General features: G+C 42.4%; 2 protein-coding genes across 2 annotated transcripts; both read left to right on the top strand.

Annotated features, from left to right (window-relative positions):
* The first annotated feature begins 166 nt into the window (after positions 1 to 166).
* LOC107367435 (UDP-glucuronosyltransferase 1-2-like) lies at positions 167 to 1,539 on the top strand. The gene is made up of 2 exons (NM_001323155.1): positions 167 to 231; positions 291 to 1,539. Exons 1-2 carry the CDS (start codon positions 167 to 169, stop codon positions 1,537 to 1,539), a joined length of 1,314 nt encoding a protein of 437 aa, NP_001310084.1.
* A 1,831-nt stretch (positions 1,540 to 3,370) lies between these two features.
* Positions 3,371 to 11,111, top strand: LOC107367565 (uncharacterized). Its single transcript, XM_015935277.3, has one exon. It carries the CDS (start codon positions 3,414 to 3,416, stop codon positions 11,037 to 11,039), a length of 7,626 nt encoding a protein of 2,541 aa, XP_015790763.2. The 5' UTR covers positions 3,371 to 3,413; the 3' UTR covers positions 11,040 to 11,111.
* Positions 11,112 to 12,391: the final 1,280 nt, after the last annotated feature.

Below are 12,391 nucleotides of genomic sequence, written 5' to 3'. Positions count from 1 at the left end.
ATAATTAGATGGACTGAGAAAATTGAACATTCCGTCTCAACTCAATTCATAAAACAGTATAAATAACAGGTAGCAGCAAAACAAGTTTTATTTTATTAGAAACTTTCAACTCAATTTAACTATTAACTTCAAAGTTTCAATAACTAATTACTATAATATTATTACAATGAATCCAGAAACGATGAATGAAAATGGTAAAAGCCTTAAAATTTTATTCACTGCTTTGTTTGGGTAAGTGTCACTTGAATTTGAATTGATATTTTTTTAATTTAAACTTTTTTCGCTCACAGTCCTGGTCATTTGAATGCATGCCTTGGTATCGGTTCGTTGCTTCGTAAACGCGGTCATCAAATTTATTTTGCTCATTTTCCTAGACATCGTGCAACTATCGAAAAACATGGTTTCTTGTTTATTTCATTGTTGGACTATGCTGAACCCGAATTCCCAATAGTCGATATGTTGCCCGACATTGGAATTATTGCTAAATTTGCGTTTGAGAGGATGCATAAATTAACACCATTGGAGCTATTCAGACATGCATCTGGTAAACATACTTTCGCTGGTATGGTTAATGGATCAAAAGGTGAAAATTATGCCATGATGAAGATCGTTAAAGAGTATAAGCCCGATGTTTGTTTAGCTGATTACCTCTTCAATATGCCTTGGATGTTTACTGTTGATTGTCCAGTTATTCCTGTCAAGTCTGTCAATCCAATTGAACTGTATAATGGTCCTCCTGCACTTACAGGGTGTTCAATTCATGATCCACCGTCTGTTAGGGAAGAGATTGAGCAACTGGCCCGAAAATCTGAATTAGAATTGGAAAGTGAACTTGAAAAGTTGTTTGCTCATTTCAACGTTCCACTTGTATCATATAACTATGCACAACAGTTGGGAATTTACATTTACCCAGGTCCATTGGATTACAAGGAATTGGGTTCACCAAAAGAGAACTGGGTTCGCCTTGATTCGTCCATTCGTTCAACAGAAATATCCAATTTCGAGTTACCAGAGAAACTTAAAGATAAACCAGGAAAATTGATTTATGTCTCAATGGGATCACTGGCTTCCGCTGTAACCGAACTACTAACCATGATATTGACTCCATTGGCCAACTCACCTCATCGTTTCATCGTCTCAACAGGCCCTAATGGTGACTCAATCAAACTATATGATAACATGTGGGGAGACAAGTTTATCAACCAAGTGGCTCTTTTACCCAAAGTAGATCTATTCATAACTCATGGCGGAAGTAATTCGCTGATTGAAGGCTTAACTGCTGGTAAACCATTGATAGCTATTCCTCAATTCGGTGACCAACTAGATAATGCTCAAAGAATAGCTGATCTTGGCTTAGGGGTGAGGTTAAACTTGCATGAATTTAGTGGTGAGAAGTTACTAAAAGCCATTGAAGATGTGCTCAATGATGAAAAGATTAATGCGAATGTTGCTCGAGTAAGTGAAGAGCTGAAAAAATCTGATTCAAAAGATAAAGTTATCTCTCTTATTGAGAAACTTGCTCGAGACAAAAAGCTTTGAATTCCAATATGAATAATCAAAAATTGTTGACATTTATTATTGTTTGGATAGCTAAGCTAAATTGATATAAAAAAAGTATAAACCAAGAAATTAAATATATTTTATGATAAATATGTGATTCTGTGATCAATTTGCAATTCATTTCAGATAATTAATGGTATAGTTAACCTCACTCAGAGTATTAGGCGTAATAAGTCACCTAAGAAATAACTTAAGTTAGTTAAGAAAAATTTATTTGCATTTGTTTTAAGGACGAAATGTTTTTTTCTGGTTTTGTTCAAACCAGAAAAAGCAGCTCGGACGAAATATTCATTCGGTATGAAAGCCCTAACTATACCTCATCCCCTAAGAAATAAGTAGCCTCACCTCAGAGTTCAGATCTACAAGAAATGCACCAAAATAGAATTTGTGAGGCAAAATTCAGAATCTGTATTGAATGACTTTGGGTGAGGGGAAAAAACTTTATTGTTGTTCAAAGTTGATGCATGTATCTTGGGCCAGAATTTGATGTAAAACTTAATCTTTCGTGTAAAGAGTTTGGTAAGGAAATCTGGTACCTCAACTGCCCAAAAGGTGAACTATCAATATCGATAAGCTACAAGAAACAGTGATTGAAAATTGTCTTTGGTTGCTTCATTTACAAGTGAACTTGAAGTCAGTCGAACAAATCAATTTCCTTTACCTGAAACTTTCTCTGAAATAAGCAATAATAGAAAATTTAATTTGTGTGCTAGCTTCAAGGTGAGGCTTGAATCGAGTTGCGGTTTGCCAATTATTCGGTCAATTCGATGATAATAATGAAGTATCATAATATTAATAAATACTGATGCGCATTTTATTTGGAATGAAAAAGAGTAGATTAAGTTTCTCTTTGAAACATTATTCCTTCGACATTATCCAGATGAAAAGTTGGTTGGCCCAGCATCCAAGAGCCTCCTTTATCCGGTCCATTAAAACATAATGAAAGTTTTATCAAACTTTTATAAAATGATAAATATGAATATTTTTACAGTTATTGTAGCTCTCAACTGATGATTCAAACACTTTATTTGAATATTTGTATTGACTTCATTACTCTTTGCTGAATAAACTTAATTAAAAAACAAAAAAAAACAGGTTAGTCATAAATCAAGAAACAAAACACGTCAATTAAAATATCTTCAAAAACAATACTCATGTCTGACGATTGCAATTGAAATGCAAAAACAATTTTTTCTGAGAAATTCAGATTTAATGACTAAACTAGAGATTAAAAAGCATAAATCAGTTATTATTTATATTTCTAGTGAGACTGATGAACTTGCAAAACATTTTATAACTACACTCAGACAATTAATCTTGCGATTTCATTTGAAAATTTAATGCTAGTGTTTAGATGAGTTTTTTTCACAAAAAACACAACACACCACAAACATGTTGTAAAATTCATGATAATGTTGATGATGAGACGCTTGGGCAAATATTACAATGACATTTAAAGACTGTTTTTTTTAATGTTTATAATTGCTAATTGCTGACTATTGTTTATTTTGATGAGCTAAATTCCACGGTAAATACAGATGATTGAACAAAGAAATTATCTGTATTCGATTTCAAACTGTAAAAGCGTTTAACCTTTAACCAGATGCCGTTAATAATGTTGATATTCGAGTAACCACTAACTTCTACCTGCATTTTGCTTAGAAGCCGTGCAGTCAAGAACAAATAAAGTAACTCAAACAAAGAGTCTGTTATTTGGATGTATTTCCGTTTCCAAATTGAAAATATGTTTAATCAGACGCCATAAAAGTTACTATAAAACCCAGCACTGCGATAACAGAAAATCATATCATCTCAACTTGAGATAAGCAAAGTTAAAAAACAAAAACTTCAAAATGGTTTTTAAAATGTATTTGAATTTACTAATTCTTGCTATAACAGCAACTAGTTATGTTTCTACCCGATCTATAAGCCCAATGGAAGACATGGAAGTGGACGTGAATATGCCGATGGGAATGATCTCAAATGTAATGAGTGGTAGCAACGCTTTTGCTGGTTCCAACGCAATTACAGAGACTGGAGGAAGTGACGGAAATTCAGGTGCCGCATCCGCAGCTAGTGCCGCTGCAGGAGCAACGACCAATGACGGATCTAATGGAGACAATGAAAACGATGGAGACGATGGCGGCTTAGGTTATGAAAACAATGAATCAACTGCAGAAACAACAGCAGATGCATCAGCTGGAAATGCAAACAACGCAAACGCAGAAAATTCTCAAAACGTTGCAAACGAATCGCAAGCTGAAACTGGTAATCAAGCTGATAACAATGAAGGCAGCGTCGATAATGGAAGTAATGAAAGATCAAATGCAGCAACAGGTTCATCATCAGACGGTGAAAATAACAACGGAGGAAACGATTACGGCAAAAATGATAACGGTTCAGGATCAAGAGCCGCAACATCATCTTCAGCAGCATCAAAAGGAGGCTCATCTAACGGCAGCGATAACAACGGAGGAAACAACGGTTCAGGATCAAGTGCAGCAGCATCATCTTCAGCAGCATCATCAGCAGGTTCATCATCTTCAGAAGGAACTGACAACGGTAGCGATAACAACGAAGGAAACAACGGTTCAGGATCAAGTGCAGCAGCATCATCTTCAGCAGCATCGTCAGCAGGTTCATCATCTTCAGAAGCATCTGACAACGGTAGCGATAACAACGGAGGAAACAACGGTTCAGGATCAAGTGCAGCAGCATCATCTTCAGCAGCATCATCAGCAGGTTCATCATCTTCAGAAGGAACTGACAACGGTAGCGATAACAACGGAGGAAACAACGGTTCAGGATCAAGTGCAGCAGCATCATCTTCAGCAGCATCGTCAGCAGGTTCATCATCTTCAGAAGCATCTGACAACGGTAGCGATAACAACGGAGGAAACAACGGTTCAGGATCAAGTGCAGCAGCATCATCTTCAGCAGCATCATCAGCAGGTTCATCTAACGGCAGCGATAACAACGGAGGAAACAACGGTTCAGGATCAAGTGCAGCAGCATCATCTTCAGCAGCATCGTCAGCAGGTTCATCATCTTCAGAAGGATCTGACAACGGTAGCGATAACAACGGAGGAAACAACGGTTCAGGATCAAGTGCAGCAGCATCATCTTCAGCAGCATCATCAGCAGGTTCATCATCTTCAGAAGGAACTGACAACGGTAGCGATAACAACGGAGGAAACAACGGTTCAGGATCAAGTGCAGCAGCATCATCTTCAGCAGCATCGTCAGCAGGTTCATCATCTTCAGAAGCATCTGACAACGGTAGCGATAACAACGGAGGAAACAACGGTTCAGGATCAAGTGCAGCAGCATCATCTTCAGCAGCATCGTCAGCAGGTTCATCATCTTCAGAAGCATCTGACAACGGTAGCGATAACAACGGAGGAAACAACGGTTCAGGATCAAGTGCAGCAGCATCATCTTCAGCAGCATCATCAGCAGGTTCATCATCTTCAGAAGGAACTGACAACGGTAGCGATAACAACGGAGGAAACAACGGTTCAGGATCAAGTGCAGCAGCATCATCTTCAGCAGCATCGTCAGCAGGTTCATCATCTTCAGAAGCATCTGACAACGGTAGCGATAACAACGGAGGAAACAACGGTTCAGGATCAAGTGCAGCAGCATCATCTTCAGCAGCATCATCAGCAGGTTCATCATCTTCAGAAGGAACTGACAACGGTAGCGATAACAACGGAGGAAACAACGGTTCAGGATCAAGTGCAGCAGCATCATCTTCAGCAGCATCGTCAGCAGGTTCATCATCTTCAGAAGCATCTGACAACGGTAGCGATAACAACGGAGGAAACAACGGTTCAGGATCAAGTGCAGCAGCATCATCTTCAGCAGCATCATCAGCAGGTTCATCTAACGGCAGCGATAACAACGGAGGAAACAACGGTTCAGGATCAAGTGCAGCAGCATCATCTTCAGCAGCATCGTCAGCAGGTTCATCATCTTCAGAAGGATCTGACAACGGTAGCGATAACAACAATGGTAACAATGGATCATCAAGCTCAGCAGCATCATCAGCCGCAGCAGCCTCAGGTGCATCTTCAAACGGAAGCGATAACAACGGAGGAAATAATGGTAACAATGGATCATCAAGCTCAGCAGCATCATCAGCCGCAGCAGCCTCAGGTGCATCTTCAAACGGAAGCGATAACAACGGAGGAAATAATGGTAACAATGGATCATCAAGCTCAGCAGCATCATCAGCCGCAGCAGCCTCAGGTGCATCTTCAAACGGAAGCGATAACAACGGAGGAAATAATGGTAACAATGGATCATCAAGCTCAGCAGCATCATCAGCCGCAGCAGCCTCAGGTGCATCTTCAAACGAAAGCGATAACAACGGAGGAAACAACGGTTCAGAATCAAGTGCTGCAGCATCTTCTTCAGCAGCATCATCAGCAGGTTCATCTAACGGCAGCGATAACAACGGAGGAAACAACGGTTCAGGATCAAGTGCAGCAGCATCATCTTCAGCAGCATCATCAGCAGGTTCATCTAACGGCAGCGATAACAATGGAGGAAACAACGGTTCAGGATCAAGTGCAGCAGCATCATCTTCAGCAGCATCGTCAGCAGGTTCATCATCTTCAGAAGCATCTGACAACGGTAGCGATAACAACGGAGGAAACAACGGTTCAGGATCAAGTGCAGCAGCATCATCTTCAGCAGCATCATCAGCAGGTTCATCTAACGGCAGCGATAACAACGGAGGAAACAACGGTTCAGGATCAAGTGCAGCAGCATCATCTTCAGCAGCATCGTCAGCAGGTTCATCATCTTCAGAAGGATCTGACAACGGTAGCGATAACAACAATGGTAACAATGGATCATCAAGCTCAGCAGCATCATCAGCCGCAGCAGCCTCAGGTGCATCTTCAAACGGAAGCGATAACAACGGAGGAAATAATGGTAACAATGGATCATCAAGCTCAGCAGCATCATCAGCCGCAGCAGCCTCAGGTGCATCTTCAAACGGAAGCGATAACAACGGAGGAAATAATGGTAACAATGGATCATCAAGCTCAGCAGCATCATCAGCCGCAGCAGCCTCAGGTGCATCTTCAAACGGAAGCGATAACAACGGAGGAAATAATGGTAACAATGGATCATCAAGCTCAGCAGCATCATCAGCCGCAGCAGCCTCAGGTGCATCTTCAAACGAAAGCGATAACAACGGAGGAAACAACGGTTCAGAATCAAGTGCTGCAGCATCTTCTTCAGCAGCATCATCAGCAGGTTCATCTAACGGCAGCGATAACAACGGAGGAAACAACGGTTCAGGATCAAGTGCAGCAGCATCATCTTCAGCAGCATCATCAGCAGGTTCATCTAACGGCAGCGATAACAATGGAGGAAACAACGGTTCAGGATCAAGTGCAGCAGCATCATCTTCAGCAGCATCGTCAGCAGGTTCATCATCTTCAGAAGCATCTGACAACGGTAGCGATAACAACGGTGGTAACAATGGATCATCAAGCTCAGCAGCATCATCAGCCGCAGCAGCCTCAGGTGCATCTTCAAACGGAAGCGATAACAACGGAGGAAATAATGGTAACAATGGATCATCAAGCTCAGCAGCATCATCAGCCACAGCAGCCTCAGGTGCATCTTCAAACGAAAGCGATAACAACGGAGGAAACAACGGTTCAGGATCAAGTGCAGCAGCATCATCTTCAGCAGCATCGTCAGCAGGTTCATCATCTTCAGAAGGATCTGACAACGGTAGCGATAACAACGGAGGAAACAACGGTTCAGGATCAAGTGCAGCAGCATCATCTTCAGCAGCATCATCAGCAGGTTCATCTAACGGCAGCGATAACAACGGAGGAAACAACGGTTCAGGATCAAATGCAGCAGCATCATCTTCAGCAGCATCATCAGCAGGTTCATCTAACGGCAGCGATAACAACGGAGGAAACAACGGTTCAGGATCAAGTGCAGCAGCATCATCTTCAGCAGCATCGTCAGCAGGTTCATCATCTTCAGAAGGAACTGACAACGGTAGCGATAACAACAATGGTAACAATGGATCATCAAGCTCAGCAGCATCATCAGCCGCAGCAGCCTCAGGTGCATCTTCAAACGGAAGCGATAACAACGGAGGAAATAATGGTAACAATGGATCATCAAGCTCAGCAGCATCATCAGCCGCAGCAGCCTCAGGTGCATCTTCAAACGGAAGCGATAACAACGGAGGAAATAATGGTAACAATGGATCATCAAGCTCAGCAGCATCATCAGCCGCAGCAGCCTCAGGTGCATCTTCAAACGGAAGCGATAACAACGGAGGAAATAATGGTAACAATGGATCATCAAGCTCAGCAGCATCATCAGCCGCAGCAGCCTCAGGTGCATCTTCAAACGGAAGCGATAACAACGGAGGAAATAATGGTAACAATGGATCATCAAGCTCAGCAGCATCATCAGCCGCAGCAGCCTCAGGTGCATCTTCAAACGGAAGCGATAACAACGGAGGAAATAATGGTAACAATGGATCATCAAGCTCAGCAGCATCATCAGCCGCAGCAGCCTCAGGTGCATCTTCAAACGGAAGCGATAACAACGGAGGAAATAATGGTAACAATGGATCATCAAGCTCAGCAGCATCATCAGCCGCAGCAGCCTCAGGTGCATCTTCAAACGGAAGCGATAACAACGGAGGAAATAATGGTAACAATGGATCATCAAGCTCAGCAGCATCATCAGCCGCAGCAGCCTCAGGTGCATCTTCAAACGGAAGCGATAACAACGGAGGAAATAATGGTAACAATGGATCATCAAGCTCAGCAGCATCATCAGCCGCAGCAGCCTCAGGTGCATCTTCAAACGGAAGCGATAACAACGGAGGAAATAATGGTAACAATGGATCATCAAGCTCAGCAGCATCATCAGCCGCAGCAGCCTCAGGTGCATCTTCAAACGGAAGCGATAACAACGGAGGAAATAATGGTAACAATGGATCATCAAGCTCAGCAGCATCATCAGCCGCAGCAGCCTCAGGTGCATCTTCAAACGGAAGCGATAACAACGGAGGAAATAATGGTAACAATGGATCATCAAGCTCAGCAGCATCATCAGCCGCAGCAGCCTCAGGTGCATCTTCAAACGGAAGCGATAACAACGGAGGAAATAATGGTAACAATGGATCATCAAGCTCAGCAGCATCATCAGCCGCAGCAGCCTCAGGTGCATCTTCAAACGGAAGCGATAACAACGGAGGAAATAATGGTAACAATGGATCATCAAGCTCAGCAGCATCATCAGCCGCAGCAGCCTCAGGTGCATCTTCAAACGGAAGCGATAACAACGGAGGAAATAATGGTAACAATGGATCATCAAGCTCAGCAGCATCATCAGCCGCAGCAGCCTCAGGTGCATCTTCAAACGGAAGCGATAACAACGGAGGAAATAATGGTAACAATGGATCATCAAGCTCAGCAGCATCATCAGCCGCAGCAGCCTCAGGTGCATCTTCAAACGGAAGCGATAACAACGGAGGAAATAATGGTAACAATGGATCATCAAGCTCAGCAGCATCATCAGCCGCAGCAGCCTCAGGTGCATCTTCAAACGGAAGCGATAACAACGGAGGAAATAATGGTAACAATGGATCATCAAGCTCAGCAGCATCATCAGCCGCAGCAGCCTCAGGTGCATCTTCAAACGGAAGCGATAACAACGGAGGAAATAATGGTAACAATGGATCATCAAGCTCAGCAGCATCATCAGCCGCAGCAGCCTCAGGTGCATCTTCAAACGGAAGCGATAACAACGGAGGAAATAATGGTAACAATGGATCATCAAGCTCAGCAGCATCATCAGCCGCAGCAGCCTCAGGTGCATCTTCAAACGGAAGCGATAACAACGGAGGAAATAATGGTAACAATGGATCATCAAGCTCAGCAGCATCATCAGCCGCAGCAGCCTCAGGTGCATCTTCAAACGGAAGCGATAACAACGGAGGAAATAATGGTAACAATGGATCATCAAGCTCAGCAGCATCATCAGCCGCAGCAGCCTCAGGTGCATCTTCAAACGGAAGCGATAACAACGGAGGAAATAATGGTAACAATGGATCATCAAGCTCAGCAGCATCATCAGCCGCAGCAGCCTCAGGTGCATCTTCAAACGGAAGCGATAACAACGGAGGAAATAATGGTAACAATGGATCATCAAGCTCAGCAGCATCATCAGCCGCAGCAGCCTCAGGTGCATCTTCAAACGGAAGCGATAACAACGGAGGAAATAATGGTAACAATGGATCATCAAGCTCAGCAGCATCATCAGCCGCAGCAGCCTCAGGTGCATCTTCAAACGGAAGCGATAACAACGGAGGAAATAATGGTAACAATGGATCATCAAGCTCAGCAGCATCATCAGCCGCAGCAGCCTCAGGTGCATCTTCAAACGGAAGCGATAACAACGGAGGAAATAATGGTAACAATGGATCATCAAGCTCAGCAGCATCATCAGCCGCAGCAGCCTCAGGTGCATCTTCAAACGGAAGCGATAACAACGGAGGAAATAATGGTAACAATGGATCATCAAGCTCAGCAGCATCATCAGCCGCAGCAGCCTCAGGTGCATCTTCAAACGGAAGCGATAACAACGGAGGAAATAATGGTAACAATGGATCATCAAGCTCAGCAGCATCATCAGCCGCAGCAGCCTCAGGTGCATCTTCAAACGGAAGCGATAACAACGGAGGAAATAATGGTAACAATGGATCATCAAGCTCAGCAGCATCATCAGCCGCAGCAGCCTCAGGTGCATCTTCAAACGGAAGCGATAACAACGGAGGAAATAATGGTAACAATGGATCATCAAGCTCAGCAGCATCATCAGCCGCAGCAGCCTCAGGTGCATCTTCAAACGGAAGCGATAACAACGGAGGAAATAATGGTAACAATGGATCATCAAGCTCAGCAGCATCATCAGCCGCAGCAGCCTCAGGTGCATCTTCAAACGGAAGCGATAACAACGGAGGAAATAATGGTAACGGTTCAGGATCAAGTGCCGCAACATCAGCAGCAGCAGCAACTTCAGGTGCATCTTCAAACGGAAGCAATAACAACGGAGGAAATAATGGTAACAATGCATCATCAAGCTCAGCAGCGTCAGGAGGAACTTCAAATGGTAGTGGTAACAAAGTGAACAATACAGGATCAAGTGCTGGTTCAGCAACAGGATCTAATAAAAATAAAGGAAATGGACAAAATAATCACGGCAGTGCAAGTTCAAGTGGAGCGGCAACAGGTGGAGCCGGCAATGGAAACGCCAAGAAAAGTGGCAAACAAGGAAACAGTCAAGGTAATTCAGCAGCAGCCTCAGCTGCAGCAAGCTCAGCATCCGGAAATGGCTCAAAACCTGGTAAAAGTCCAGTTAAGCAAGGAATTATTCCAGCCATGATGTCTAAAATTCCTATGAAAGTTTCTTTGATGTTCTAAATTTGTAATGAATTATTACGCTTATATGTTTTATGATCATATATTCAGAAATAAAGAGAATTTAGTCTAAAATGCTGTTTGTTTTTTTCATTTTACGCTTTCATGCAGCATAAATTCAAACGCTCAAGGTCAATTCTGTATTTGGCCTCAGTATTCTCGAGCTGCACGCTCCGATATTGACGATCGATCGTCTGACCTAGTTTTAGATAACTTTTCTAGAACCAGAAATTAGCAGGTTGAGATTTAATAGCTACTTGTATGAGAGTCTCTCAAGATTTTGCTTCTATTTCATTTATTGCAATTTTTATTAACTGCTAACTGTTATTTTAATATCAATTAGTTGAAAGTCACAATATGCTGATTCTCCAGCATAAAATCATCTCTGGTCACATTAAAAACAATTTTATTCACTTGCTTTCTCCTTTTCTGTTGCAAGAGTTCATTTGCACCCTTTCAAGCGAAAATTTTTCAGTGTTTCTCCAAATTGTAAGGTTTTATGTTTATTTAATTGCTTAGTTGATCATTTATTTGAGCAATCTCTAGATTTCAATACAAATTTAATGTATCTGACAAGAGAAAGACTGAGTTTTCTTTGTTAGAGTTTGAGCAAATTACAACTCAATTATTTAGTAAAATATCGCGATGGATTTTTGTAAATAACAGAAACTCTATTTAGCATCGCAATCAATGTGATTGAGTATAAATTAAGTTGATCCAATTTACAATTTTATTATTTCTCATCTTCAGATGACTGTTCTTTGCTAACTCGAAGTACAGGTCGAGTAACAGTTGGATCCAAATCAATCAGGGGTTTGATCTGTGGTACCATTGGTGGGCTTGGAATGTAAGGTGCATTAGACCCACTGGTACGAACTACAGCCGGTGGTGGGATTGGAGCTCCATTGGCTACAGCAGTCGCATTGTAATTGATTGGAGATATTTGGAAGCTTGGTAAAGTTGGATAAGATGACAACCTAATTTGAGGGCTTTCCACTGGCTCAAAGGATTGGAAACTAGGCCATTCAGGGAATCGACCAAAATCATCTGAAACTTCGGTTACATTTTGGACGAATGGTTCTGGAAATGGAACTGGAAAAGGTCTTGGAAATGGTCTGGGCAAGGGTCGAGGGAATGGTCGAGGGAATGGTCGTGGGAATGGATATGTTGGGAATGGTTGAGGTAAAGGTACTGGATCCGGAGTTGGTTGAACATTGTCACAGTACTCTTTAAGAACGCAGTTACCAGCCGAGTTTAAATAGTAGTCTTTAGGACAGAACCAGTCAGCCTTGCATACTAGGATACAAAATTTAGGCTCAGGATTGGCACAAGTTGGAGGACAAGCGCTACCACAA

Source organism: Tetranychus urticae, chromosome 2 (assembly GCF_039701765.1).
Source record: "Tetranychus urticae isolate SD_2017Ah chromosome 2, NJAU_TeUrti_SD_1.0, whole genome shotgun sequence".
Classification (NCBI taxonomy): Eukaryota; Metazoa; Arthropoda; class Arachnida; order Trombidiformes; family Tetranychidae; genus Tetranychus; species Tetranychus urticae.
The sequence above is the reverse complement of the archived record's forward strand: the minus strand, read 5'-3'. Positions and strand labels throughout refer to the sequence as shown.

Coding starts and splice junctions, on each gene's coding strand:
- LOC107367435 (NM_001323155.1), top strand. CDS start 167: ATGAATCCAGAAACGATGAATGAAAATGGTAAAAGCCTTAAAATTTTA. Junction 232..290: donor TTATTCACTGCTTTGTTTGG/GTAAGTGTCACT, acceptor TTTCGCTCACAG/TCCTGGTCATTTGAATGCAT.
- LOC107367565 (XM_015935277.3), top strand. CDS start 3,414: ATGGTTTTTAAAATGTATTTGAATTTACTAATTCTTGCTATAACAGCA.